The sequence below is a fragment of the Paramacrobiotus metropolitanus genome, unplaced genomic scaffold (genome assembly GCF_019649055.1).
Source record: "Paramacrobiotus metropolitanus isolate TYO unplaced genomic scaffold, Prichtersi_v1.0 Parri_scaffold0000183, whole genome shotgun sequence".
NCBI lineage: Eukaryota > Metazoa > Tardigrada > Eutardigrada > Parachela > Macrobiotidae > Paramacrobiotus > Paramacrobiotus metropolitanus.
The window spans coordinates 47,605-72,608 of NW_026570403.1; the positions used below are offsets into that span (position 1 = coordinate 47,605).

A 25,004-nucleotide genomic window follows, 5' to 3' on the forward strand; every position below is an offset into this window, starting at 1 on the left:
AAAGTGCTGTGTAAAATTTTGAATTCCTTAGAGTTTCAAGGTAATTACGGAGCTGGATTCAGCTTGCGGCAAAAGTAGATAATCTACTCGCTAAGTAGCTAATATAAATAACAGCTGTGAGAAACAGCTGTGTAGCTGTGAGAAACACAAGGATCTGAAGACTATATCGTTTCGGTTTAAACTTAAAATAACGATGCTGATGTTGTAACGCCAACGACGTTGGTAATTCCCGGCACTTGTACCCTTTCTTGTTGACCTTCTCGAAGGGTTAATACATCAATAATGCACAAATCCGCATACCGGCTACTACTGCTTGGCCTTTTCTTGGGCATGGCTCATAGTGGTAAGTGGGTATATATGTACAAAACGTAACACATAAAGACAGGAATTTACGTACTGAAACAATTTTGCGCAATGCTGTTATATTTCATTGAAGTTCAATGTATCAGTGAAGTAAATTTTAAGTTATATTAATTAAATTGGATTAATATGCTATATTGGTCACTTAATTCGTACATGCGAAACAAGGCATACATTTCCACATCTTGTGAATAAACAACACGCTTCGTTTACCAATCAGTGCTTGCATTGGTGATCCATATCTGGTGATCTGGTGATCCACTGTTTATCTGGTGATCCACTGTTTATTACTGATCAAATACATTTTTGCTGCGTTTCATGCGCCAGTGACCCGTACCGTATTTGTATTTTGTTTCCCTGATCTTCTAAAAATATTATTGTATGAATCTGTTCTTTGCCAGTACGACTAATTTAATGGGTTATCTGATTCTGTTCTTGTTCTAGCGGCAATAAACCAAGCCTCACTTGACCTGACCGCACCGAGCTTCTCCATTCCCTATGGCAACTCGCAGATTCAGTTGTTCAACGCGACTTCACCAACATCGGCCCACCCTGTGCTGTATTTCACACCGGCCGTCACTCTCGCCCCGGAAGAAACGGAAATCATGCTGGACCCGGAAGGCGAAGCCAACTGTGTCTTCGTCACCGTAAGGTTGTGGAATACGAATTACATGTCTGCCGTTCAGGACTGCGTCAGACAACGCACGCACGACCCAACGACCGTGACGTCTCCGATTCCCTTCAAATCCATCCAGGCTGAGTACTCTGCCAACAACCTCACTGGAGAAATGAAGAAGAATTCGTGGCAGCCGATAACCGGAACGCCAATACCGCCAAGTGTAGCCTTGTGCCTCCGCTGTCCCACACCGGCTGCCTGCAACGATACCAAGACGGCCCTGGATTCGGACAGCGCCAGTTTTGCCTCGCATTTGTTCGTATCATTCGCTACATACGCGCCAGGTTCGAAAGGCCGTGCCCAATCCCAGTACAGGGTCACCGCGAGCATTGGGACCACCGGTACCGATGGATCGGATATAGTGCCACCGGTCTGCACTGATATAAGCTCCAGATCAGGTATGCAAACTTAAAGCTGACTGGAACCTTTTCAACCTGCAATTCGGTTTGAAAAAGTAAAATCTTCAAACGTTTAGAACAAAATTATGAAAAATTAATAATAACAAATGATCTTTTTTATTATCAGCTTTTGCTTTGTTCATAATTCTAGATAATTCGAGCGGAGGCCTCGGAAAACAAACGGTCAGCGGAAACGCTTCCACTTCGGCCAATGGAACCGTTTCTAATGGGACTGCTTTCTCTTCGTCTTCGTCTGCCAATTCAACCGTTTCTCCGTCGGCTACCAATGGAACCGTTTCCAATGGGACCGAAAATATTTCGCCTTCTAACGGAACCGTTTCCTCTAATGGAACCGTTTCCAATGGGACCGAAGACTCTTTGTCTACCAATTCAACCCTTTCTCCTTCGGCTCCTAATGGAACCGCGTCCAATGGGACCGTTTCCCCTTCGCCTACTAATGGGACCGATGTTATTTCAAAATCAGGTATGCGAAAATTGGGATCAGGTACACGAAAAAAAACCTGAGAAAACCAGGACGGTTTAGCTAAACACCAGCTCGACGCGTGACGGTTAGACGAAGTAACGGGCGAAATGGCGGGTCAATTAAACTTTTTAACCCTTTAGCACCATATTAAGAAAAAAGTAATTTTATCAATTGTATTTATGACATTTTATTGTTAATTTGCATTTGTCATAATTCTAGATATCCCGATCGAGGGCGAAATGGTCACCGTCCACTGGCAGGTTCGAGTACCGGAAAGTCTGTATGCCATTTCCAATACAACTATCCAGGTGACCGTTCGCGATGCGGATGACCACCCTTTGATCCAGATGAACGTAACGACCGCTCCTGTCACGGGAGAATTTACGTTACGCCTATCACGAACCAGCAAATATAGCCTCCAGTTCGAAACATCCGGATTCAATAATTTATCATATGCTCCCATCGTACTGCGCAACTTTACCCAGTTCTTTACCCCAGGCAGCGATGTTTTCATGGAACCGCTGGGGTTCCTTCGCATTGATCCCAAGTTCAAGGGAATCGGCAAAGCCCTGGGAACCGTGCGTTTGGTCAACACAAGCGGTGCTTATTCAATTAAAGGAATCCAAGTGCAACTGCGAGCTGGACTGAACAACGTCACGGGTCCGGTTGCGGCTACAGCGACGACCAATGCAAATGGCCTATGGTCGGTGAAGCTCCCTGGAGGACACTACACAGCTACAGTATCGTCGCCTGATAATAAGTTCACGGCCCCGCCGTTCACTGTTCCGGTGTTCAGAATCGATGACCTTCGGGACTGCGCGATGACCCCACAGTTTGAAAAAGGAGATATCCGAATCGTCTTGCGAGGGAACGGGTTTACGCCTAACGTTATTTTCGGTCCGCACGATGTTAAACTGATTGTTACCGGGCCGCTGCAGGACAAGGCTAACCAGAGTACAGAAGTTCGAGCCAACTCCACTGTTAGCGCGGACAAATTGATGGTTTACGACTATATTGACCAGTTATTTGGCAGCGTCCTGATCCGGAAGCAGCTGCCCGGTGTTTACCGCATTCAGGTCTATGAAACGAATGCGATTCAGTCAAAACCCGATTCGAAATCGCAGTCAAAACCTGCTTCTAAATCAACGGAATGGGATCTGGCCAACTCGCAAGCCACGGTGGAGATCTACCGGGGTGATAAATTGTGGGCGCAGTATTTCGTGCCAATCAAGAGCGGAAATATGTGGACTGTGGCCGAAATTAACGGTACGCAAATCAATACCGTCAACGACATGCAGACCGTTCCCCTTTGGCCTGCTGAAGCAAACCAGCCAAATAAAGGAAAGCAGCCAAATAAGGAAAAGCAGCCAAATAAGAAAAAGCAGCCAAATAAGGACAAGCAGCCCAGTAAAGGAAAACAGCTAAATAAAGGAAAGCAGCCGAATAAAGGAAAGCAGCCAGAGGTCCCGGCTGGTCCGATAGAGCCAAAAGGCTTTTTTAAGTAGTTTAGATCGATATTTACGTCTATCTATATTGTTTGTATGCAAACCGTTATATCATGGATGGAAAATCGTTAAATGTGTGGTGAAATACATTGTGGTGGGTTTCGAGTTTGAATTTCATTATTTACTAAACTGTTACTGTTAAGTGCTAAGAAACCTTAGAAAGAATGGAAGATCAAACAGTATTAAAGCATGACTCCTGAAAATTTGTTATAATTTTCTTGAAAAAATATGTGAACATAGTACTAGGGCTCTGACTCAATAAATTGTCTTACTCTACAAGCGGCATTCCTGCATGGCAATTAAAAGCGCGTTACATAGGATTTTATTTACAAACACCTGCGTACTTCCACCCTTTTATAAGTATCATGACACAAGTACAAACTAGTGTTGTGCTACTAAATAAAATTAAATAACGGCCATTTACTTAGTAAAAGTCCGCCTAATATTAAAAGTCTAGTAAATAGTAAGGTTTTGGAAACAAAGTTAGTAAAAGTAAGTAAATGTGCTGCCGGAATAGTAAAAAGTAAGTAAATATTAAGGTTCAGTGTTGAATAAATAAAAATCAATTACTAAATTATTTACTAATTCGTTTTATCAACGTTACGGAAAATTGGCGTGTCAGCCGCCGCCACTCGCAGGTAAAGTGGGTGTGCGCAGTAGTCGGCTGCCAGCCTGCCGTCCTCAAAAGCAGCAGTATTTACTTTTCAGTATGCACCTGTATAGCTCGATTAATGCATAAGAAATTTATCTGCATTATTTTCAGTAGTCTGTTGCGCTCTGAAACTAGCGAAATTCGAAACTGTCAATGCTAAATTACATTTATTTAGTAAATTTACTTTAATTTAGTATGTAAATGTCCCTGCGAAAATTGAAATAAAAAGTAAAAGTAAGTAAAAGTCCCGAAAAATTTTGAATAGTAAGTAAAAATAAGTAAACTTTCCAAAGCAGATAGTAAAAATAAGTATATTGGCAAGGACTTTTACTACCCAACACTAGTACAAACTAACGTAAGTACAAAAAAATATGGTTCATAGAGCGAAACCGGTTCACTCCCTGAACACTGCAGAAACGGTTTTGCCATGTCACCAAAAATGTTACGCCGGGTTCGCCATTAAAACATTTTTGTACGCTAATTTTTACGATTTTAACTAAAATGTTTTTTCAGCTTTCAAAGGGCAACACGAAATTACCTCAACGCGGTGCATCATAAAATTTATGTTGATTATTTAAAAATGGACTTTATTTCTCAATATGTACAAAGCGAGCTTCACTCAACAAATCATTGATTATTTTATGATATACACATGTTGATATACATTTATGTTGATTTTATGATATACATTTATGTTGATTATTTCATGATATACATTTAATACATTTAGTGTATTAAATGCAGTAGAGAGTCGCAAGAAAAGGTGTAGATACCACGAATTACCAACGCCGTTGGCGTTAAAACCATATTTAAAATTTTAAACTGGACCGATCCAGACTCCAGACTCTCATTCATCATAATTGGTAATTTAATTGCTTATGTAATGTATGAGTAAACTAGCTAGTTTCGCCTAACGCGAGACGCAACTGTGTAATTAGGTACTTTATGGTTTCTGTAGAATTTTACGCAGCACTTTTACCGTGGCTCAATAAATCTTGCCAATGAACAATGATAGTCATTTAGGAAATTCATTATCATGGCGTACCGCCACCGTAATGCCTTGTTAATTGTTGTTACTGCTGGCAGTGGTTGCAAGACTATCGATGTCTACTCGAGTAGTGTCTTACTGGTTGCAGTAGTATGCAGCATATCCCGAGGGAAGCCATGTTCTGCTTAACAGCAGCTTGCTCGTTGCCGTATGAATACCAGGGTAGACACCATTTTCCGGGTTTCGCTCCAGTACTTATAGAAAACCCGTCGACCCGGCCGGCAGCCGAGACCTACAGCGGAACAACCCGACAGTATCGGCTTTTATTGGTAAACTGCAGACAGTTCTGCATATATCACAGATATTCATAAGAATCTCGCTGTACCTTTACGTAGCAAATTACGGAACAGGCTTGTAGTAACTTGCACGTTCTACTAAAGTGTATTTACCGGAAAAACACAGGAGAATTAGTCTGATATATATTTAGCAGCCAACACATGTTTGTAACTTGGTGGCAGATTCGAAAAGCATAAGAAAATTCGCAAACAGCAGCAGCATAAACTGAGCAAAGCAGCACACACAGTCTCTGTGTTTGTCCGGTAAATACACTTTAGTAGAACGTGAAAGTTACCACAAGCCTGTCCCGTAATTTGCTACGTAAAGGTGCAGCGAGCGCGAAGTTTGCGCTTAAAACGATGGCCACTACACTACTTTTATCACAATGGCTAACTACGCTAAGCTGACAGGCCGGCTTTCACTGCACCGGTGCACCGATCGCGACACTTTTCTGTCCACTGTCCGCCAGGCTGTAACGGTTATCCTCATTGAAATATCTGGCGTGCACCGGCCTGGTCCGGCCACAACCCATACCAAACGCATGCTACGTGTTTAACCAGTGTGGTGTGGCGCGCCGTATTATAAAGTTTGGCTTTATAATTATTATTATTACGGCACAAGACCAGACAAAGGGACTGCAAGTGTGGTCGAACAAAAAAACATTCTAGCGCTAATGTACCTGTAAATAAAGTAAATGGAAATAATTTAAAGGCAGATAGTGAACTTGCATCAAGAATTTTAAGGTTAGCAGTAAGGATTTTTTCAAGACGCATTAACCGCATGTCCATAGTCCACAGTCGATGTCCAGTGACATTCCTTGCGCGTGCAGCGTCGATCTTTGCCGATTTTTTCAAATTACTACATGTGTTGTCTTTCACTTTGATCATGTCCAGAAGGTAGACAGGGAGCAAGAACTGATTCTTGTTCAAGATCTTGTATAACCACACCGCATCGCTCTGACGCCATCGGTCGAATATGAGAAGGAATACCCGATTGCTGATCCAGTTCCGGAGTAACCGGCATCTGTAATCCGTGATGGTTTTCAGACCTCTACGTTGTACAGATAGTCCGGCTAGCCTGTCGCGCTCGGTCAAAGATGCTGCAGACCATACCGCAACTGAAGCAAGCGTGATAAAGACATTTTGTGTTACGACATGCTGAGCCCTTGTTGTTCTCGCTTAATTATGGCATTGTTGTTTAATCATAACCCATCAGTTTATACTTTTTTGCTGTATTCGTGAGCATGCAATTACGGGACAACATTTTTCAGGGCCGGCGAAGGGTTTCAGGCTTTTAGCGGCAGCTGCATTCAGCGGAAAATAATATTGGTCCTGACGGGTTTGTCAGTTACGATGCACGGTTGGGAAATTTTCTTGCGGGGGTTTCCTCTCCACCATTTTTTGCCTTTCCTAATCTTTTTCTAACCGGTTTTCTTACCTCGATGCGGTTTGTATAATTTTGCTAAGTGTTAATAGAGTATATCCTTAGAACTTTATTTACTTACGATAAATTGTCTAAATAATGCTAAAACGGCGGTAGCAGTAAAACGTCTAATGCTGAAAAGCCAATAAATGAATTACGAGCACCGTCGTTAAAATCGCCATTGACCGTTGTAGAGATTGTCCCTTAATCAAAATTTTGAAGTGACTGTCACCAGAGAAAGCTTTCGTTGCACTGAAAGGACGACCATGGGTTTTGCAGTGGCCGTCAGATTTATTGAACGGTGCCAGTTTTTCTGATAGCAGTGAGGAGCGATTTGTTAATTCCGGAAACCGTCCAACAATTTCCACTCTTAATCGGCTCGAAATATCGCGGCCACAACGTTTCGCCACGCTACCGTGGCGATGCATTGTGGGCGCGATGTCTCGTGCCGATCACCACGATGGACTTTGAGTTGGCCAGATTTTATTCCGGCCTGGAGAATACAGACCGACGTGACTGCACCGCATCACTTTCCTGGACGAATACATGATAGACAACAGATAAAGCGATTACTACGTGGGCTACACTTAAATGCTGCCCTTAAGGGATTTGGCCCGGTACATAGGTCCAAGTTCGTGTACATCCAGGGGAAGTTTCGCTGTTGCGCGCTCCCAAACACTTTTTTGCATTGCTTTATGGTATTTTGTAGCCAGAAGAATTGTATACCTAGGTGAGAAAACCGTTTGCGCGCGCAACATCCGGTTGCGAAGGAGGGCATCAAAATTCAAAAAAGTTTAAATCCATTCAGGTGTACCAAAAGTCTCATTATTGACCGATCCCTTTCAAATTTTGCGCGTAAATGCACATAACCATGAAGATCGTTTTGACACGGATCCAGACTTCTACGATTTTTGTCAAATTTTAAAATGAATTCTAAAATTTTTGAAATTCATTTTAAAATTTGAAAAACATACAAGCACAGTGGATCCGTGTCAAAATGATCTTCATGGTTATGTGCATTTACATGCAAAGTTCGAAAGCGATCGGTCCATAATGAAACTTTTGGTACAGCTGAATGCATTCAAACTTTTTGGAATTTTGTTACCCTCATAACTCCGCAATCAGATGTTGCGCGCAAAAACGGATTTCACGCCTATGTATACCAATTATTTGGCAACACAATGTCAAAGAGCAACCCAAAAAAGTGTTTGAAAGTGCGCGAAAGCGCATATTCCCGTCAATGTACACGATTTTTTTAGTGCTATGTACCGGGCCAAATCCCTTAAACGTAGACCGGATGGAAGTTTACGTAGTCACAAAAAAATTACAGAAAATGCTGCTTTTTACAGAAATGAATGTTACTTAAGATTGAATTAAGTCGGCCTCCAGCCATGATGACCTACCGTAAGTTTCTTTGCTTCTTTCAAAAAGGCTCTGGAGTTTGGATGGTCGGGTTGGTCTTGCTCCAATAACTGCGCTCGGAAGCGAGCTGGTTGCACTTATTAGCTCTAGAATTACCGCAGTTATCCGGGCAAACGGTAACCATAACTGAATTAGTGAGCCGTTTGCGATTTTGCCTTGTTACAGGAAGCGCTGACGCCTACAGTACAGTGCTTTTCAGGTTTGCACGGCAATGGTTTTTAAAAAGCCCCTCTGCAAAGGGTAATAATTTAGTATGGTATTAACTACTGACTTCCCGGTTACACATTGCCAGATTTGCTTAAGAAATTACTGTAGCGAATTGCGCATGTTTGATTAGGAGTATGTTTTACGGGAAAAACGCGCGAGCTGCGTGTGTCCCGCTTTGTTCAATATGTGCTGTTGTTGGTTACGCCATTTCCCCATGTTTTGTAGAATCGGTAGCGCAGCTACGTGGCACTAACAATTGCTGGCTGCAGAATACATGCGGGCATAATTGTCTGCTTAATGATCCTATCAAAGTCTGCAGTATTGTAAATGTCGACACTTCCGGATAGTTCCGTCGTAGCGCCTGGCTAGCCGCGTCTAGGGGCCTTCTAGAACAATTGGCATAAGACGCGGAAAACGGTGCCGGCACTGCCACTCAAACCGCAGCCAGCAAGCTGTTGTTACACAACACGTACCTCGTAATAGATCACGCACCAGTCTGCAGACTCCGACAACCGGTTAGGCACTACTCGAGTAGACACCGGTAATCACACTGCCGGGAATAATAATTAACAAGGTATTACAGTGACGGTACGCTATAACAATTAATTTCTCAGACGGCCATAATATTTCCTACGCAGGTTTCCTTGAGCGGCGGTAAAAGTGCTGCGTAAATTCTGAATTCCTTAAAGTATCTAGGTAATTACGGAGCTGTGTTCAGCTTGCGGCAAAAATGGGTAATCTGCTCGTATATGATATAAATAACAACTGTAAGAAACACAAGTATCTGAATACTGGATGATTCCGTTATAAACTTTAAAATTCCGATACTGATGTTGGAACGCCAACGACGTTGGTAATTCGTGGCATTTGTACCCTTTCTGACTGACCTTTTCGCTGGTTTATACTTTACAATTTATACATCCATGATGCACAAATCCGCATACCGGCTTCTGCTACTTAGCCTTTCCTTCGGGATGGGACATTGTGGTAAGTGGATGTGATAACATCGCGATCGTATAACGATGAAGATTTCATCTTCCCAGATAGCATATCGAACACGTAATTTTTTATTATGACCAGATAAGGCAGCTAAAGCTACTCGTATAAGTTTGTAACGCATTTACATAATTACAAATAAATGATGACGCTTTATTATTATTATGACCGGTTCAGGCACCTTTTTTTTTCGTTACCACGTTATTCTGCGGTTTATGATTATGATCATGTTTATGTTTGTGTTTATGTTTATGTTATGTTTATGTTTATGTTTATGTTTATGTTTATGTTTATGTTTATGTTTGTTTATGTTTATGTTTATGTTTATATTTATGTTTATGTTTATGGTTATGTTTATGTTTATGTTTATGTTTATGTTTATGTGTTCATATCTATTTGTTTATTTTGGTACAGAATGATTTCCGATGTTACATTTTTACGGCAAGCTTTATGTTTTATGCGGCAAATCCCTTTGTTTATGTTTATAGTATCATTTACGTTATTTTTATCCTCCCTGTTTTATCGTCAACGACTCGTACTGCATTCATATCAGTTTTTGTTTGCCTTATGTTTCTAAACAATTGAGATGTTATAAATTGGGCCTATATTATTGCGTTCTTTGCCAGTACGTCCAATTTAATGGGTTATCTGATTCTGTTCTTGTTCTAGCGGCAATAAACCAAGCCTCACTTGACCTGACCGCACCGAGCTTCTCCATTCCCTATGGCAACTCGCAGATTCAGTTTTTCAATGGGACTTCACCAACATCCGCCCACCCTGTGCTGTATTTCACACCGGCCGTTACTTTCCTCCCGGATAAAACGGAAATCATGCTGGACCCGGAAGGCGGAGCCAACTGTGTCTTCGTCACAGTAAGGTTGTGGGATAAGAATTACATGTCTGCCATTCAGGACTGCGTCACACAACGCACGCAGGACCCAACGACCGTGACGTCTCCAATTCCCTTCAAATCCATCCAGGCTGAGTACTCTGCGAACAATTTAACTGGAGAAATAAAGAAGAATTCGTGGCAGCCGATAACCAGTAAGCTGATGCCGCCACAGGAATCGCTGTGCATCCAATGCCCCACATCGTCAGCATGCAACGAAATCAAGACGACCATTGAATCGGACAGTGCCAGTTTTGCCTCACATTTATTCGTATCATTCGCTACTTACGCGCCAGCTGCGAAGGGCCGTGTCCAGTCCCAATACAGGGTCACTGCGACCACCGGTACAGATGGATCGGACAGTGTAGCACCACCGGACTGCACTAACGAAATCTCAAAACCAGGTATGCGAAATAATTACAGCGGAGTATATCTTTTTCACCTGTAATTCGGTTTGAAGTAGTAGTATAATCTTCGAAACGTTTACCCAGTATTATGAAAAACGTAATACTATTAATAATAATTTATGATAATATCCATTATCAGCTTTTGCATTGTTCATTATTCTAGATATCCCGAACTCACGCCTCTTGGACCAAACGGTCAATGGGATCAATTCCTCTTCGCCGTCTAATGGAACCGCTTCCCCTTCGCCTGCTAATGGAACCGATTTCTCGGCTGGTAATGGGACCGCTCCCAGTGCGTTTAATAATGGGACTGACTCTTCTTCGCCTGTAAATGGGACCGAAACCTCTACGCCTACCAGTGAGCCTGATTCTTCTACGCTTACAAGTGAGCCTGATTCCTCTACGGGTGCCGGTGAACCTGATTCGTCTACGGGTACCAGTGAACCTGATTCCTCTACGGCTACCAGCGACGAGCCTGATTCCACTACGGGTACCAGTGAACCTAATTCCTCTACGAATACCAGCGAGCCTGATTCCTCAACGGCTTCCAGTGATCCTGATGCCTCTACCGCTACCAGTGAGCCGGATTCCTCTACCGGTACCACTGAACCTGATTCCTCTACGGTTACGGGTGAGCCGGGTGATTCCTCTACGGGTACCAGCGAGCCTGATTCCTCTACAGCTACCAGTGAGCCCGATTCTTCTACGCCCACCAGTGAGCCGGATTCTTCTACGGGTGGCAATGAGCCTGATTCCACTTCGCCTACCAGTGAGCCTGATTCCTCAACGGATACCAGTGACCCTGATTCTTCCACGGCTACCAGTGAGCCTGATGCTTCTACTAGCTCCACTGAAACTGATGCCTCTACGACTACCAACGAAACTGATGCTTCTACAACTACCGGTGAACCTGATGCTTCTACGACTACCAGTGAGCCGGACGCCTCTACGACTACCAGTGAGCCCGATCCTTCTTTTCCTGCTAATGGGACCGGTGCCCCATCGTCTACTAATGGAACCTTATCCAATTCGTCAAGTAACGGAGCCGTTTCCAATTCGTCTACAAATGGAACCGTTTCTTCTCCTACTAATGGAACTGTTTCTAATTCGTCTACTAATGGAACCGTTTCTTCGCCAAACAATGGAACCGTTTCCAAATCGCATACTAATGGAACCGTTTCTTCGCCAAACAATGGAACCGTTTCCAAATCGCATACTAATGGAACCGTTTCTTCGCCAAGTAATGGAACTATTCCCTCTTCGCCCACTAATGGAACCGTCTCCCCTTCGCCTACTAATGGAACCGTTTCTTCGCCAAATAATGGAACGGTTCCCTGTTCGTCTACTAATGGGACTGTTTCCTCTTCGGCTACTAATGAGACCAACGCAATTCCAAATTCAGGTATGCGGAATTATGACGGATCGATGATATCGACGGGTCGTACTCTTCTATTTACTAAGCACTTCGGTTTTAAGTACTGTAGCCGCCCACTCAAGTTCCGCTAGAAACGTATCCGGCCGTTTTCTTCTTACTACTGGGCATTACAGATAGTTACGCGCTGAACGTCGAATATTATGTATGCAAATATCCGTATAATTATTTACTCCACTCGGTGGTACAACTTGTGCTGTCGGCAACAGTCAAAAAATCCTGTCTTTCACCACAATGTTAATAGAAAGTAGTATGATCACTTACGTATGTGTTTAGGATCTTTTATTAAAATATAATATTAAGATAATAATTATTACGTATTTGTTATCGTTTATTAATGAATTGTTCATAATTCTAGATATTCCGCCTGAGACCCTCGAGAACGAAATGGTCACCGTCCACTGGCAGGCTCGTCGACCTGATACCCTGTCGGCTATGTCCGATTCAGTTATACGGATAAGAATTCGCGACGCCAACGACAAATTTTTGATACAGTCGAGCGAAAAAACCACTCCTGTCACTGGGGAATTTCAGTTAAATGTGTCACGTACCAACCAATATAGCATCGTTTTCGAAACCTCTGGATTCGGGAAATTATCCTACTCTCCCATCCTACTGCGCAACTTCACCCAGTTCTTCACCCCAGGCAGCGATGTTTATTTGGAGCCGTTGGGATTCATTCGCAAGGACTTCAAGGGAATGGGAAAAGCACTGGGAACCGTACGCCTGGTCAATACCACCGGTGCCTATTTTGCCCCAGGGTTCCAAGTGCAGCTGCGAAATGGACTGAACAACGTCACGGGTCCGGTTGTGGCTACAACGACCACCAATGCAAATGGCCTCTGGTCGGTGAAGCTCCCTGGAGGACACTACACGGCAACAGTATCGTCACTTGATAACAAGTTCACGGCCCCGCCGTTCACTGTTCCAGTGTTCAGAATCGATGACGTTCGGGACTGCGCGATGACCCCACAGTTTGAAAAGGGAGATATCCGCGTCGTCTTGCGAGGGAACGGATTCACGACTAACGGTGTTTTTGGTCCGTACGATGTTAAATTGATTGTTACCGGGCCGCTGAAGGGCAAGTCTAACAAGACTGCAGAAGTGCGAGCCAACTCCACGGTTAGCGCGGACAAATTGATGAAGTATGACTATATGGACCAGATATTTGGCAGCGTTCTTATCCGGAAGCAGCTGCCCGGTGTTTACCGCATTCAGGTCTATGAAACTGATGCGCTGCAGCCAAAACCCACTTCTAAACTGCCGAAAATGAATCTGGCCAATTCGCAATCAATGGTGGAGATCTACCGTGGTGATAAATTGTGGGCGCGGTATTACGTGTCACTTAAGGAGGGGAATATGTGGACGGTGGCCGAAATTAACGGTGCGCAAATCAATACCGTCAATGACATGCAGATCGTTCCCCCTTGGCCTACTAAACAGAAGCAGGCTGCTGCTCCGCAAGATATACTAGAGTTAGGTTAATTAATCTATACCGAAATTTACGTTATCCTTACGATTATCCTGCCTTCAGGCTGCAGTAGACGTTAAACTGATCCAGTTGATTGTTTGTATTCAACACGTTTTACCGTGGATGAAAATTGTTTAATTTGCGGTTATTACATTATCGTGGATTTGGTATTTGTGTTGCAGTATTTACTGAAGTGTTATTATTTAGTACTGCCATTTACGTGTAGTGGAAGATCTAACAATATTAAAACACCATTCCTCAAAATTTGTTATTCTTTGTCTGAAAAAATTTATATGAATATTTAGGTATGTTGCCCGTAACTCAACAAACATCTTTTACAAGCGGCATCCTGCAAGGTAGTTTTGCTGATCTGAAATCTTTTAGGTTATTCAGCAGGTTCCTCTGCATATCGGTATCGCTTGACGTGATTCGATATGCAACAGAATATGCAAAAATGCAACAGAATATGATATACAACAGAATATGCATAAATGCAACCGATATGCAACAGAATATGCATAAATAAGCTGCAGAAAACTTAACTTGAAATCTGAAAAATTACCCATGTACAGATAGGGTACACAGCCATAAAAATACCTGTAACTTGTACATAAAAATTATCTATCTTTCGATACGGCAGGCGAGTAGTGGCTTATACCCGCTCATTTCCATAAGCTCTCAGTACAAGTACGTACTGAAATTCTTCAGGCCCAAATGGTATGGTTATCAAAAACTGGTGTTGGCATTTTTCTCACAGATCGACTGGCATTTTTTGTTCGCAAAATGCAACAGTGCTACCGTAATTAGCTATTATAATATTGTTTGATTGATTAATCGTACAGTTTTAAGCGCGCAGCAATATTTTGGAAAGGAAATACGGAGTTCAAATGACCGTCGACCAAACGTAATAATTATTGTAAAGCATGTATGTATTTTCTTTTAATAGGTGTAATATGGTTACAAATAAACGAAATGCGTTGTAGCTAGGTCATCAGGATAAATAACAGTAGACGAAAAATAACAGTAGAAAATTAGAGGAAGCACAACATTACCTGCTAGGACAGCTAAGAACACGACAATTGCACGCGCCTGCTAATTGATCGTACTAATTTGCATAGATCTGCTCTTGCACTGTCCGTTTTGAATGAACGGCGAAACGGTCACAAGCGCTACGGTTACTTTATAGGTATCGGTTACTTCAATACTGTAGCGATAGTATTTGTACCAACGATAAGACCGCCCAGTTATGATGAATCATTCCATCGCGTTATGAATTTGTCCACTTTACCGGCTAGTTTCCTTTCTCATGAATTTCTAGAATTCAGTCTTGACACTCGCTTGCTACAGCTTGCATCTACTTGTGTTTCTCTTGCCGAAACCCTTGCTTACAACCTTGCTGCGTTCTTGATTCCCTTGTCATTAAACATGCCTTGAGTTACGTTGTTGCGTTTGACCGCTTGGGATGAACTAGCGTCATCCCAATCGGAGCCACCTGTGTAATTGCGTTACATCTGTAAGAGCGTCCTCGGCCAGCATCGTTGCCGGTCGTGCCACCTTTCACCCCAACAGCCGTTTAATCGTGGTAAAGGCTGATCGCCACCCCACTAGAACAGTAGCCAGATAGGCCACTGTTACATGGCGCTCCTGTAAAGAACCACACCACCTGGACGCCTGCAGCCAACACCCGCGATTATCATACCATCGCCACTTCCCATACCAGCCTGCGGAAGTCCCGGAACGGATAGCCATCGCCGTTTTGTGAGTGTTACAGCATCAGTTAAAGAAGTGAAACTGCATTTTCACCGTTGATATATTAATTACATCAAAGTTTTACATTAATTCAGCGAACGCTAACTTACTTATTTCATACTCGTATCATCGCTCCTGTTTTGTTGGCATCAGTTTTCGTGTCAAATATTAACATACGGTACATAATATTCCGGTTATATTACTTGTTTGCGCTTTCGTTGACTGTTATATTAACGTTGTTCACCGGCACCGCATTGCCGCCTTGCTCTCGTTCGCGCCAAAACTTTCTTGTGTATCGTAAACACCGCTCTGGATGCTCTGAGAGCACAACATTAACTGTCATGGTCCACCAGTTCAATGGAATCTCAGAAGATAAATTTGCAGTCTCAACTTGGTAAACTCACCAAGGCGCAGCTGCAAGACATCAGCAACAGTCTGAATGTCTACATTAACAGGAAAGTCTCTCGGTCAGGTTATGTTGATAAATTAACTTCCTACATGGGAAAGCACAACATTACTTTACCGAATGAACATGTGAAGGTTGATTGCACTGGAAAGCTCAGTGCGCCTTCACTGCCGACATTACACAGAGACAGCACAACATCAGCGTCTGCTGTCCAGCCTGTTCCCGGCCTGCCTGCTACAACTCCCCCGGCATGCAACATTACAGATGCACGCGCACAGCCGCAAACAGACACTGGACAGAGCACAGTGCGTGGGGATACAGCATGCACCCACATCAGCCAGACAGAACCGGTGCTTCTACACGACAGACTGGAAAAACGTTATAAACGGGAAGAACAATTAATCACTTTTTCAGATGATGAGCCTTCCGATGAGTCACTCACTCCCACTGCTTTGCATAGCGCTCAGTTAGCAACCGCCCAGAGAGAGTCTGCCGTACACACAGCTGCGCAGCACACCACACCTGCTCATACCGCGAACATTACAAATGAGCAAGGACAGTTTGATTTTAACTGCGTGTTGCAAGCGCTTGCTTTACAATCGCAGAAACGGTTAAGTGGGAAGGATTTCAAAATCAAAGTTTTTAACGATCAACCAGATTATAGTATAACAGCTTTCTTTCAACAATTCGAGAGAGCTGCCGATGCAATTGGATGGAGTTCAATCCAGAAAATTTGCATATTACCTACCTACCTTGGTGATACAGCACGTCAATACTTTGAGTGCAATTGGCCTACATGTTCAAAATTAAGTTACGAAGAATGGAAAACTGAATTAATTGATCGTTTTCTTCCTTTTGATTATGTCGTCAAAAAACGCCTTAAATTATCCAAAATGATGTACCAAAAAGGAACAGACATTAACGATTTTCTCGATGAATTACAGATACTTTTTAACGAAATCGATCCTAACATGCCCGATTCCTATAAAGTTGCTGAAGTTCACCGCACGCTTTTTGATGTACCAGAATACAGGAAGTATCTGGCATTGTCGAAGGCAGCTACATTACCTGAGATTCGTTCTGTGCTCGTAAAATTATATAACGCTGGCAAAGCAGAATGTTCGGTTTCACAGTCAAGAAATGTAGAAATTAATCGCCCTGCTGATCGTGACCTGTACTCGTACAGTAACAACAGAGACGACGCCGTGCACCGACATTGCGCTCGTCATGAAAATTATAGTGACTTTGGCGGTTCAGATGACCACCGGTCACCGGTCCCACGCCGGCGCCGCACACATGATGAATATTACAGAGATCGCCGCATTTATGATGGCAATCGGTCACTCAGTGCGTATCGTGACCGCTCACGTTCGCAGCATGCCCGTGAACATTACCGTCGCCACTCGCCCGACAGTCAAGACAATAAAAAACAATATCGTTCAAGTCACTGGGAAAGCCAAAATTATTATCGCGAACGAAACCGTAGTTACGAGTATCGTCGTGAGTCGCACCGCAGTTACTCGCGCGAACGTGTTCACAGTCAAGAATATTATTCTCCACGACTACGCAAGAATTCGCCCAAACGAGATCGTTTAAAATATTATAATCGGAAACACTGTAACGCGGACAAAATTGTACATCCAAAATTCATCGATTTCGACAGCTATCGACTACACAATGGGAAATTATTTTGTCCTAAATGTAAAGATTTTTTCCATTCGTATGGTGAATGCACAAATTTCAGCCTTGACGACAAACAAACATTACCGCGCATATGCCCCGATGACATTAAAGCCAAAGTGCAGTCACAGTACGACAACTTTATAAAATACATGTTACGCCGAACAGGAGATTCGTTTTGGTACAGTGAACAAGGAAAACGGTTGAGATCTTATAATAAAGGAGGGCCTTATGGACATGCCTATGTACCCCCTAAATTCTACGATACTGAAGAAATTAACTTTTACAGTAATCGTTTGGATAAATCGGCATCTCGTTGCAGACTGATATTAACTGAACAACGAGAAAATATGCAAACATCTGATTTTCTCAGACCGCGAACACCTTACATTAAGTCATCTGTCGTTAAAAGCTTAAATAATAATTGTTCGAATTGTCGGATTGTTTCTAGTAAAAACATAACGATTCCACAAAAACTGAAAATGTGCGAAAAATTAATAACTGAAATCTCCGCATTGGTATCGTCGAAATTAAAAGCAGTTGCCGAAAGCGATGAAATTCCGCATACAGAACAGACTTCCTTAACACAAGAAGTGTCAAAAGCTAAATTTCCATCAAAGTTATCAAAAAGTAAATTAAAATCAACACCTCTAAAGTCTAAATTAAAAGCAATGGCTTCGATCATACAAAGTATTCGTCACTCACCGTTCTACCGGCAGTTAATGAGACAACCGCATAAAATTATTCACCCAAACGCCGGCACACTGCCGTTATGTGAAACTCCCACTACTCCCCCACATCGCCGGATAAACGAGGAAAATTTCCGGATACCGTGAGGGACCCCTTCCCAATCCCGGACATGCCCAGCGGAACCTGACTGTAGGATCCTTCCGATCGCCGGATGGATTCTCGTGGTTGTTCAACGTGAGGGACCACCACGCCTTAAGGATCATCCCGAACCATTGTGTTGTACTGTTTACTAATTCCTAACGCTTAATTTTCTTGTTTTCTTATGTTTTGAGTTGTTGTTGTCTTGATGAGACAGGTATATCTCATCGCTACCGTGAGGGATGTAGCGATAGTATTTGTACCAACGATAAGACCGCCCAGTTATGATGAATCATTCCATCGCGTTATGAATTTGTCCACTTTACCGGCTAGTTTCCTTTCTCATGAATTTCTAGAATTCAGTCTTGACACTCGCTTGCTACAGCTTGCATCTACTTGTGTTTCTCTTGCCGAAACCCTTGCTTACAACCTTGCTGCGTTCTTGATTCCCTTGTCATTAAACATGCCTTGAGTTACGTTGTTGCGTTTGACCGCTTGGGATGAACTAGCGTCATCCCAATCGGAGCCACCTGTGTAATTGCGTTACATCTGTAAGAGCGTCCTCGGCCAGCATCGTTGCCGGTCGTGCCACCTTTCACCCCAACAGCCGTTTAATCGTGGTAAAGGCTGATCGCCACCCCACTAGAACAGTAGCCAGATAGGCCACTGTTACAATACTTCAAGCTTAACGTATTCGGGTTGAGTAGACTTTTCTCTTCCTGGTAAAAGTGTATCTACCTATCTATGTACATTGTTAAAGGACGTTAAAAATGTGTAACGTAGTTGGATATGCAGGCCGATCTCTTTACATTCTATACTATTAGAAATACCGAGTTCTAGCCTAGAAACACCAGAAATCCCAGATTCTCTTTAATTCAAAACCGAAATCTCAGAACGTCAGAGAATGACATGATCACATTAGCCGTGACTGCGCTTGAGCGCCTGATCTGGGCAGTTTCAAACTTTCAACTACTCGTACATCTTAAACAAGTGCACTCGTGCATAGATTACAGATACATACTAAAGCGGCACAGCCGCTACACACACACGTCGTCCCGGATTATTTTCCTTAACATGTACTGTACAACATAGCGGAAGAAGCTTGGAATTCGGCGGCACACCCCGAACGCGTTTTCCTTAACTGCAAGAAAATATCGTAATATGGCGTGATAGACAAACACAGGGGCAAGCCAGCAGTCGGTTCCACTTCAAAGTGGCAGAAATAATTATTTCTCAACAGCTATCCTTCCGGTACCAATTCTCCTGGCGCTGCATAAGGCTTGTTGTCTGTGGCTGCTTAATCTTCTTGTATAGAAGTATCGCTAGTTGGCGGAGGGACAACGGTTTGCATATCGTTTACAACACGGAGACGCCGTCCATCGATTTCGGCCACGGTCCAGATATTTCCCCTTTTAATCGGCACAAAATATTGCGCCCACAACGCATCGCCATGGAAGATCTGGACCATAGATTGCGAATTGGCCAAATTCCACTCCCAATCTTCAGTCGATTTTATTTGCATTGCGCTGACTTCGTACACTTGTATCCGATAGATACCGGCCAACTGCTTCCGAATGTGGACGCTACTGAAGACCGTGTCGATGAAGTCGTAGTGCATTAGGCCGTCGGCGCTAACGGTGGCGTTAGTGCGCACTTGTCCACGCGCCGTCGTGCCTTGCAGCGGCCCCGTAATCAGCAGTTTGACATCGTACTGGCTGTGTAGATAACTTTGGGTTCCTCGTAAGAAAATCCTCAGATCGCTGCTTTCCAACACGGGTGTCATCGCCCAGTCGCGATAACTGCGGTACGTGCCGATCACTGTAACGGTAAACGGTGGTGCGGTGTAATTATATCCAGGTACCGTTGCTGTCGCTGTGTAGTGTCCTGTCGGAAGCACCGCTGACCAAGACCCATTTGTGCTTGTTGCGGTAGCCGCTATCGGGCCGTTATAATTGTATAAACCAGCTCGCAGTTGAATCTCTATTCCTGTACCGTTATCCGTGCGGCTACCATTCAATAGTCGTATGGTTCCTCTTGTTACTCCAAGTCCGCCACGCTCTTTCGGGATAAACAGAAGCGGTTCCATGAAAACCTCGTTGCTGAAGCTCAACAGATGCGAAACGTTTCGCAGCACGATGGGATTATATCCGCGCGCTTCGAGCAAGACACTGTAGTAGCCAGTGGTTCGTGGTAGAGTTAATGTGAATTCACCCGAAAGCTCAGTGGTAGTCACGACCCACTGACACAACGATTGGTCGTTAGCGTCTCGGAGAGTCACCATGATGCTGGCGTTGGACAAGGCCCACAAACTCTCCGCATTACGACTCTGACAATGGACGGCGGCCAGCGTGACACCGGGGCGATCGATTTCCGCACCTGAAGAACAGCAGAGATCACATTTGCGCAAAAAGAAATACTTCTAGAGAACAACAATGCGGCTACTATGAAAATTAATTTAATATGCACTTCGAATTTTTGGGAAGCACATTCTTACATGTATTTGCTTTTATAAAACCTATAAGGATTATTCAGCTTGTTACAGTAAATGTGCATTTTAATCACCAGACAGTCAATATTTCGACGGTTAGCAGAACAGCCTGTAACGGTGCGAGGCGCTCCAGTATCACTGCGCATTACCTAGTTTACAGACTTGACTGGGGGAAAACCCTTTTTTATCAGGAAAACTTTTGCCGGCATTCGCGGTAACCGCGTAATCGGAGAGACTGCTCATGATGCGGACAAATCCACTGCACACCGGCTTTTTCTGGAGGAACGCTTCTAAACTAACACGAAATACTGGAAATGGCTTGATTACTAATAGATCACCGTTCCAGTAAATTCCGCCGCTCGACGATCTTATTTCATCCACCGCCTTTGCTACAGACCGAGAATCCCCGGACCTCAGGGAACCATTGCGATGGCTGACATCCGCTCTTTCGTCAACCGTATTCAGCAACCCGGCGCTAGCATGGCCCAGAATAGTCTGCAGTCGCCGTGCTTTTTCATCCGGCCGCTCGCCGTCACCCCAATAAAGCGCCGCCCACATATCGTCGGTAAAGTTGGCGGCTGTTGTCGCATTATACGGAATCAGGTTATATGTTTCGCTTATAAGTTTATCCATTTGATTTGCTCCCACGAATTCATTCGTTCCCAGGCCCTGATCAACGGCATTTCGAATAAGAGTCTGAACAAAACTTGTATAATCGCCGGGGCGCATAAAGATGTAGTTCTGTATGGCGGAACGCTCGATTATCAGGTCCGAAATGGCGTTATAAGGAAGGACGCTCTTGTCGATACAAAACGGGATTTTTCGTGAAACGGGTGACTGCATGGCGAAGGACACGAACAGATGAGAGGCAAAACCGGCGCTGTCCGTTTGAATGGCCGTTTTGGTTTCGTTGCACGCCGCCGGTGTGGGACAGCGGATGCACACCGACACTGTGGGTGGCATATTGGCAATCGGCTGCCACGAACTGTCCTTGATACTTATGTTGTAACGATCCACCGAGTATGCGACCAAGATCCATTTGAAGGGGATGGGTGCAATCACCGTTTGTGGATCCTGTGTACTCTCTATGACGAAATCCTGAACACCCGACACGAATGCTTTATCCCACAGTTTTAGTTCGATGAAGACACAGTTGGCGCCGCTTTCGGGATTTAGCATGATTTCCGTGGCATCTGGGAGGAGAGTGACAGCCGGTGTATAATACATAATGGGATACGAAGCTGTTGATGTCGTGTTGAATATCAGAATTTGGAAGCTGTCATTAGGAATGGAGAACGTCGCGCGTACGGTGAGGTCGAGTGATGCTGCAATCACAGCGTGCTACCAATTATGCGGAAGTGAATCTTTTCGATAATTCTTTATCTGTACGTAATTTTGATACACTTGTCTTAATAAATTTGCAGGGAGTACAGCATGTAAGCTCGATTGGGAGTATGTTCTTGTGTTTCTCTATTTTACGCACAATCATACGTTTACAAGGAACTGATACAGTTCCTTCCAGCGCTGAGATACCTCGAACCTAATAATCTTAATGTAAGACATTATCATCATTCGCTTACCACAATCAGTCAAGGAAAGGTAAATCAGCAATAGCCAGTATCCGAACTTACGCATTATTGATGTGTGAACTAATCGAAAGGAATATTGAGATTGCAGCAAGCGAAGTTCGCATGGTTTGCACATAGAACAGTTTTTAAGCGTTATTTTCTTTCAAGCGTGATTTATACAGTTATAGGTATCCACTAGGCCGATGTCAGCTGTTGTTGCCTCAAGCTTGATGGAGCTCATATACTTGTTTTACGGAAACAGGATTTCGCGCGGTATTTGCTTTGTTTTGCCAACGGCTGACGGCTCGATCAGTAAAGCTTAGCCATTGCACGGTTATATATTCGCTTAAAAAAGCTTGTGTCACGGCTTACTGCGACCGTAATGAATAATTCTGGTAATTACTGCCGACAGTTCTGCCATTGGACTGTCGACCACCCTTTCGGTTGCCATAATCTGCGAACTTCGGTGGGTTGTAGTACGTACTACGAAGTACAGTAATTAATTATGCATAAGAACACCGTGACCAATTCTGTCTGCTGTCGCAACGTAAGCACGCTTGCCGCGCTTAAGCACTGTCGCTTGCCGCGCTTTGTTTGCATTTTTGTAGAAAACCCCTCGAGCCATTTGACCGAAGTCGGCTGATCTGCCAGAAAATCCAATGAAAAACCTCTTACTGTTGCATTTATGCGGAATTGGTCGCGTCGGTATCGCGTTTGCTATGGTCCGTTGTCGTTTCAACAGAGCGCAGAGTAATGTTTGACGCGGTAGATACCGGCAGAATAACGACATAATAATATTATTATAACGCTACCGAAGATCGTATCGGTGTAATCGTAGAGCATCATGCCGTTGGCACGCAGTGCCACGCACGGTGACATTACTAATGGTAAGCACTAAACGCTGTACAGCACGATGGGATATTGTATCCCAATGCTTGGAACCGGATGGTACTGTGAGGTGACTGTACAATTAACACGAAGTAGCTGGAAAGTACACCGTTTAAGTTCACCAGGATGTTGTCGTCAGAAAAGGGCTACATACGGGTCCAAATCAGACTGGTCTGTCTGGATGAGCCTGAGATCTTCTACAGCCAAGTTTCAAGCAGGTTGGATACGATAGTTTCCTTGATACGATTCTGTAGCCCTACAAATGAGATCTGTAGTGAAGATGTACATCTCATGGGTGCTAGTTCAACCGGAAACATCTGAATGTGTACTTGTACGAAATGACCAGTTCTAACGTGGATTTTCTAGACTTCTGAGATCGTCTGGATGCTCTAAAATTATTCTTGCTCTTGCCCTTGCCCTTGCTCTTCCCCAGTGACTTTCCAGCTGATTAAAAATGTTTTTGCACTTTGACAATCGCGCTGGTATCGGTTAACATGTTCGCAATTGCATAACTGATTTTTGGGTAATTCGCTAACTCGTAACATCACCGACGGTCACCGACGAACCATCAAACCTCGTTTTGTCGTGGTACGGGTGTGCCCACTCCACTAGTGGCAGCTTAGAAGTTGCCGTTGCAATACTATCTATATGCGTACGGTTCAGTAAAAATAAAATCAAGAATTTAGCTGGACGATTTAAACTGTTTGCTCGTGAATGACAATTATTTTTCTTGATGTGGATTTCTCTTTCAGCGTATCCACGACAGTGACATTCGCTGCTGATTAATTTTTGGAGAACGTAAAGAGAATAAGTTGGTTTTTAAAAACTGAAGTTTGTTGGTCTCCGATGCAGTGCTGCACTATCTCAGATACCCGATCAGACTAGCATTTACACGTGCCGGTTTTTCGATTTAAATCTCGGTATTATGAAACTAAATAATCTATAATGTTTCCAAATGAAAACCGATGTCTCGCAAAAGGCACAGCCTTGCCCCAGTGCCATAACGCTTATTATATTAACAGGTACAGCAGACCCGATAACTGAAATTATGCGGTGGTTTACCACGAAATCATCTTTCTTTAGTTGCACGAAAGCATCTGTAAAGGGGCGTCAAAGTCAAACAAAGGGGAACCCAGCAGTTAATTTAATGTCAAAAAATAATTGCTGAAGAACACTTTATGCCTGCTTCTACAATTGTTCACATTTATAGGTATATTTTCAAAACGTACAGTTTGCTGGCTCGATTAGGCGTACGCGTGTTAGTTACTCGTATTGGTCACACGCTATGGCTGAGTATGGCATTGGGCAAATTGTATCGCACGAGCATTTACTTTGAAAGTAGAAGAATCACTAATTTCTACGAGCGGTTCCTATTCGAGATCCATATACGTACCACAAGCAATCATACGAAATAAAAGACAAATTAAGAGCAGAAAGAATCCAGATTTGTCCATTATAATGTGTACAATTTATGGAAAAAAATAAGAATAAAGTGCCCGACAAATTATTAAAGTTAGTGGTGTTGCAGGCTTACAGTGAGCAAAGTAAGCATCGGTACGCAGCGTACGCTCTCCTTGGTACCGAAGCAATTCAGACCCCTGGTTTTCTCACAGTTGTTATTGATACAGAAAATACTTATATTTGGCCAGATATCGGCTGTTTTGCCTGGAGCTGGACGTTTTTGCGGTATTTAGGTTCTTATGCAACCGTCAGTTTGTCGACGGCTGACGTCCCATTAAATTTAGGTATCAA

At 43.5% G+C, this 25,004-nt stretch overlaps 3 protein-coding genes across 5 annotated transcripts; 2 read left to right on the forward strand and 1 right to left on the reverse strand.

Moving 5' to 3' along the window:
- The first annotated feature begins 142 nt into the window (after positions 1–142).
- On the forward strand, positions 143–3,643 carry LOC129600558 (uncharacterized). The gene is made up of 4 exons (XM_055499115.1): positions 143–343; positions 805–1,434; positions 1,586–1,918; positions 2,138–3,643. Exons 1-4 carry the CDS (start codon positions 283–285, stop codon positions 3,421–3,423), a joined length of 2,310 nt encoding a protein of 769 aa, XP_055355090.1. The 5' UTR covers positions 143–282; the 3' UTR covers positions 3,424–3,643.
- A 5,554-nt stretch (positions 3,644–9,197) lies between these two features.
- Positions 9,198–13,897, forward strand: LOC129600557 (serine-rich adhesin for platelets-like). The gene is made up of 4 exons (XM_055499113.1): positions 9,198–9,437; positions 10,116–10,739; positions 10,906–12,144; positions 12,533–13,897. The coding sequence occupies exons 1-4, from the start codon at positions 9,374–9,376 to the stop codon at positions 13,657–13,659; spliced, it is 3,054 nt and encodes a 1,017-aa protein (XP_055355088.1). The 5' UTR covers positions 9,198–9,373; the 3' UTR covers positions 13,660–13,897.
- Positions 13,898–19,195: 5,298 nt separating this feature from the next.
- On the reverse strand, positions 19,196–24,838 carry LOC129600554 (uncharacterized). 3 transcript variants are annotated; one of them, XM_055499111.1, is made up of 3 exons: positions 24,646–24,838; positions 20,946–22,121; positions 19,196–20,684 (listed from the first exon to the last, which is right to left on the reverse strand). In XM_055499111.1, the coding sequence occupies exons 1-3, from the start codon at positions 24,704–24,706 to the stop codon at positions 19,606–19,608; spliced, it is 2,316 nt and encodes a 771-aa protein (XP_055355086.1). In that variant the 5' UTR covers positions 24,707–24,838; the 3' UTR covers positions 19,196–19,605. The 3 variants fall into 3 exon arrangements, with proteins under 3 accessions (XP_055355086.1, XP_055355084.1, XP_055355085.1); XM_055499109.1 differs by lacking the exon at positions 24,646–24,838 and adding an exon at positions 22,377–22,509; XM_055499110.1 differs by lacking the exon at positions 24,646–24,838 and adding an exon at positions 22,428–22,506.
- Between the last annotated feature and the right edge of the window lie 166 nt (positions 24,839–25,004).

What these genes read in the sequence shown, in the direction of transcription:
- LOC129600557 (XM_055499113.1), top strand. Translation starts at nt 9,374, where the DNA reads ATGATGCACAAATCCGCATACCGGCTTCTGCTACTTAGCCTTTCCTTC. An exon ending in CTTCGGGATGGGACATTGTG is followed by an intron (nt 9,438 to 10,115) that starts GTAAGTGGATGT and finishes TTCTTGTTCTAG; the next exon opens with CGGCAATAAACCAAGCCTCA. An exon ending in TAACGAAATCTCAAAACCAG is followed by an intron (nt 10,740 to 10,905) that starts GTATGCGAAATA and finishes TCATTATTCTAG; the next exon opens with ATATCCCGAACTCACGCCTC.
- LOC129600554 (XM_055499109.1), bottom strand. Translation starts at nt 22,500, where the DNA reads ATGTGCAAACCATGCGAACTTCGCTTGCTGCAATCTCAATATTCCTTT. An exon ending in CCTTTCCTTGACTGATTGTG is followed by an intron (nt 22,122 to 22,376) that starts GTAAGCGAATGA and finishes CTGTGATTGCAG; the next exon opens with CATCACTCGACCTCACCGTA. An exon ending in CAGTCAAGTCTGTAAACTAG is followed by an intron (nt 20,685 to 20,945) that starts GTAATGCGCAGT and finishes GCTGTTCTTCAG; the next exon opens with GTGCGGAAATCGATCGCCCC.
- LOC129600558 (XM_055499115.1), top strand. Translation starts at nt 283, where the DNA reads ATGCACAAATCCGCATACCGGCTACTACTGCTTGGCCTTTTCTTGGGC. An exon ending in CTTGGGCATGGCTCATAGTG is followed by an intron (nt 344 to 804) that starts GTAAGTGGGTAT and finishes TTCTTGTTCTAG; the next exon opens with CGGCAATAAACCAAGCCTCA. An exon ending in TGATATAAGCTCCAGATCAG is followed by an intron (nt 1,435 to 1,585) that starts GTATGCAAACTT and finishes TCATAATTCTAG; the next exon opens with ATAATTCGAGCGGAGGCCTC.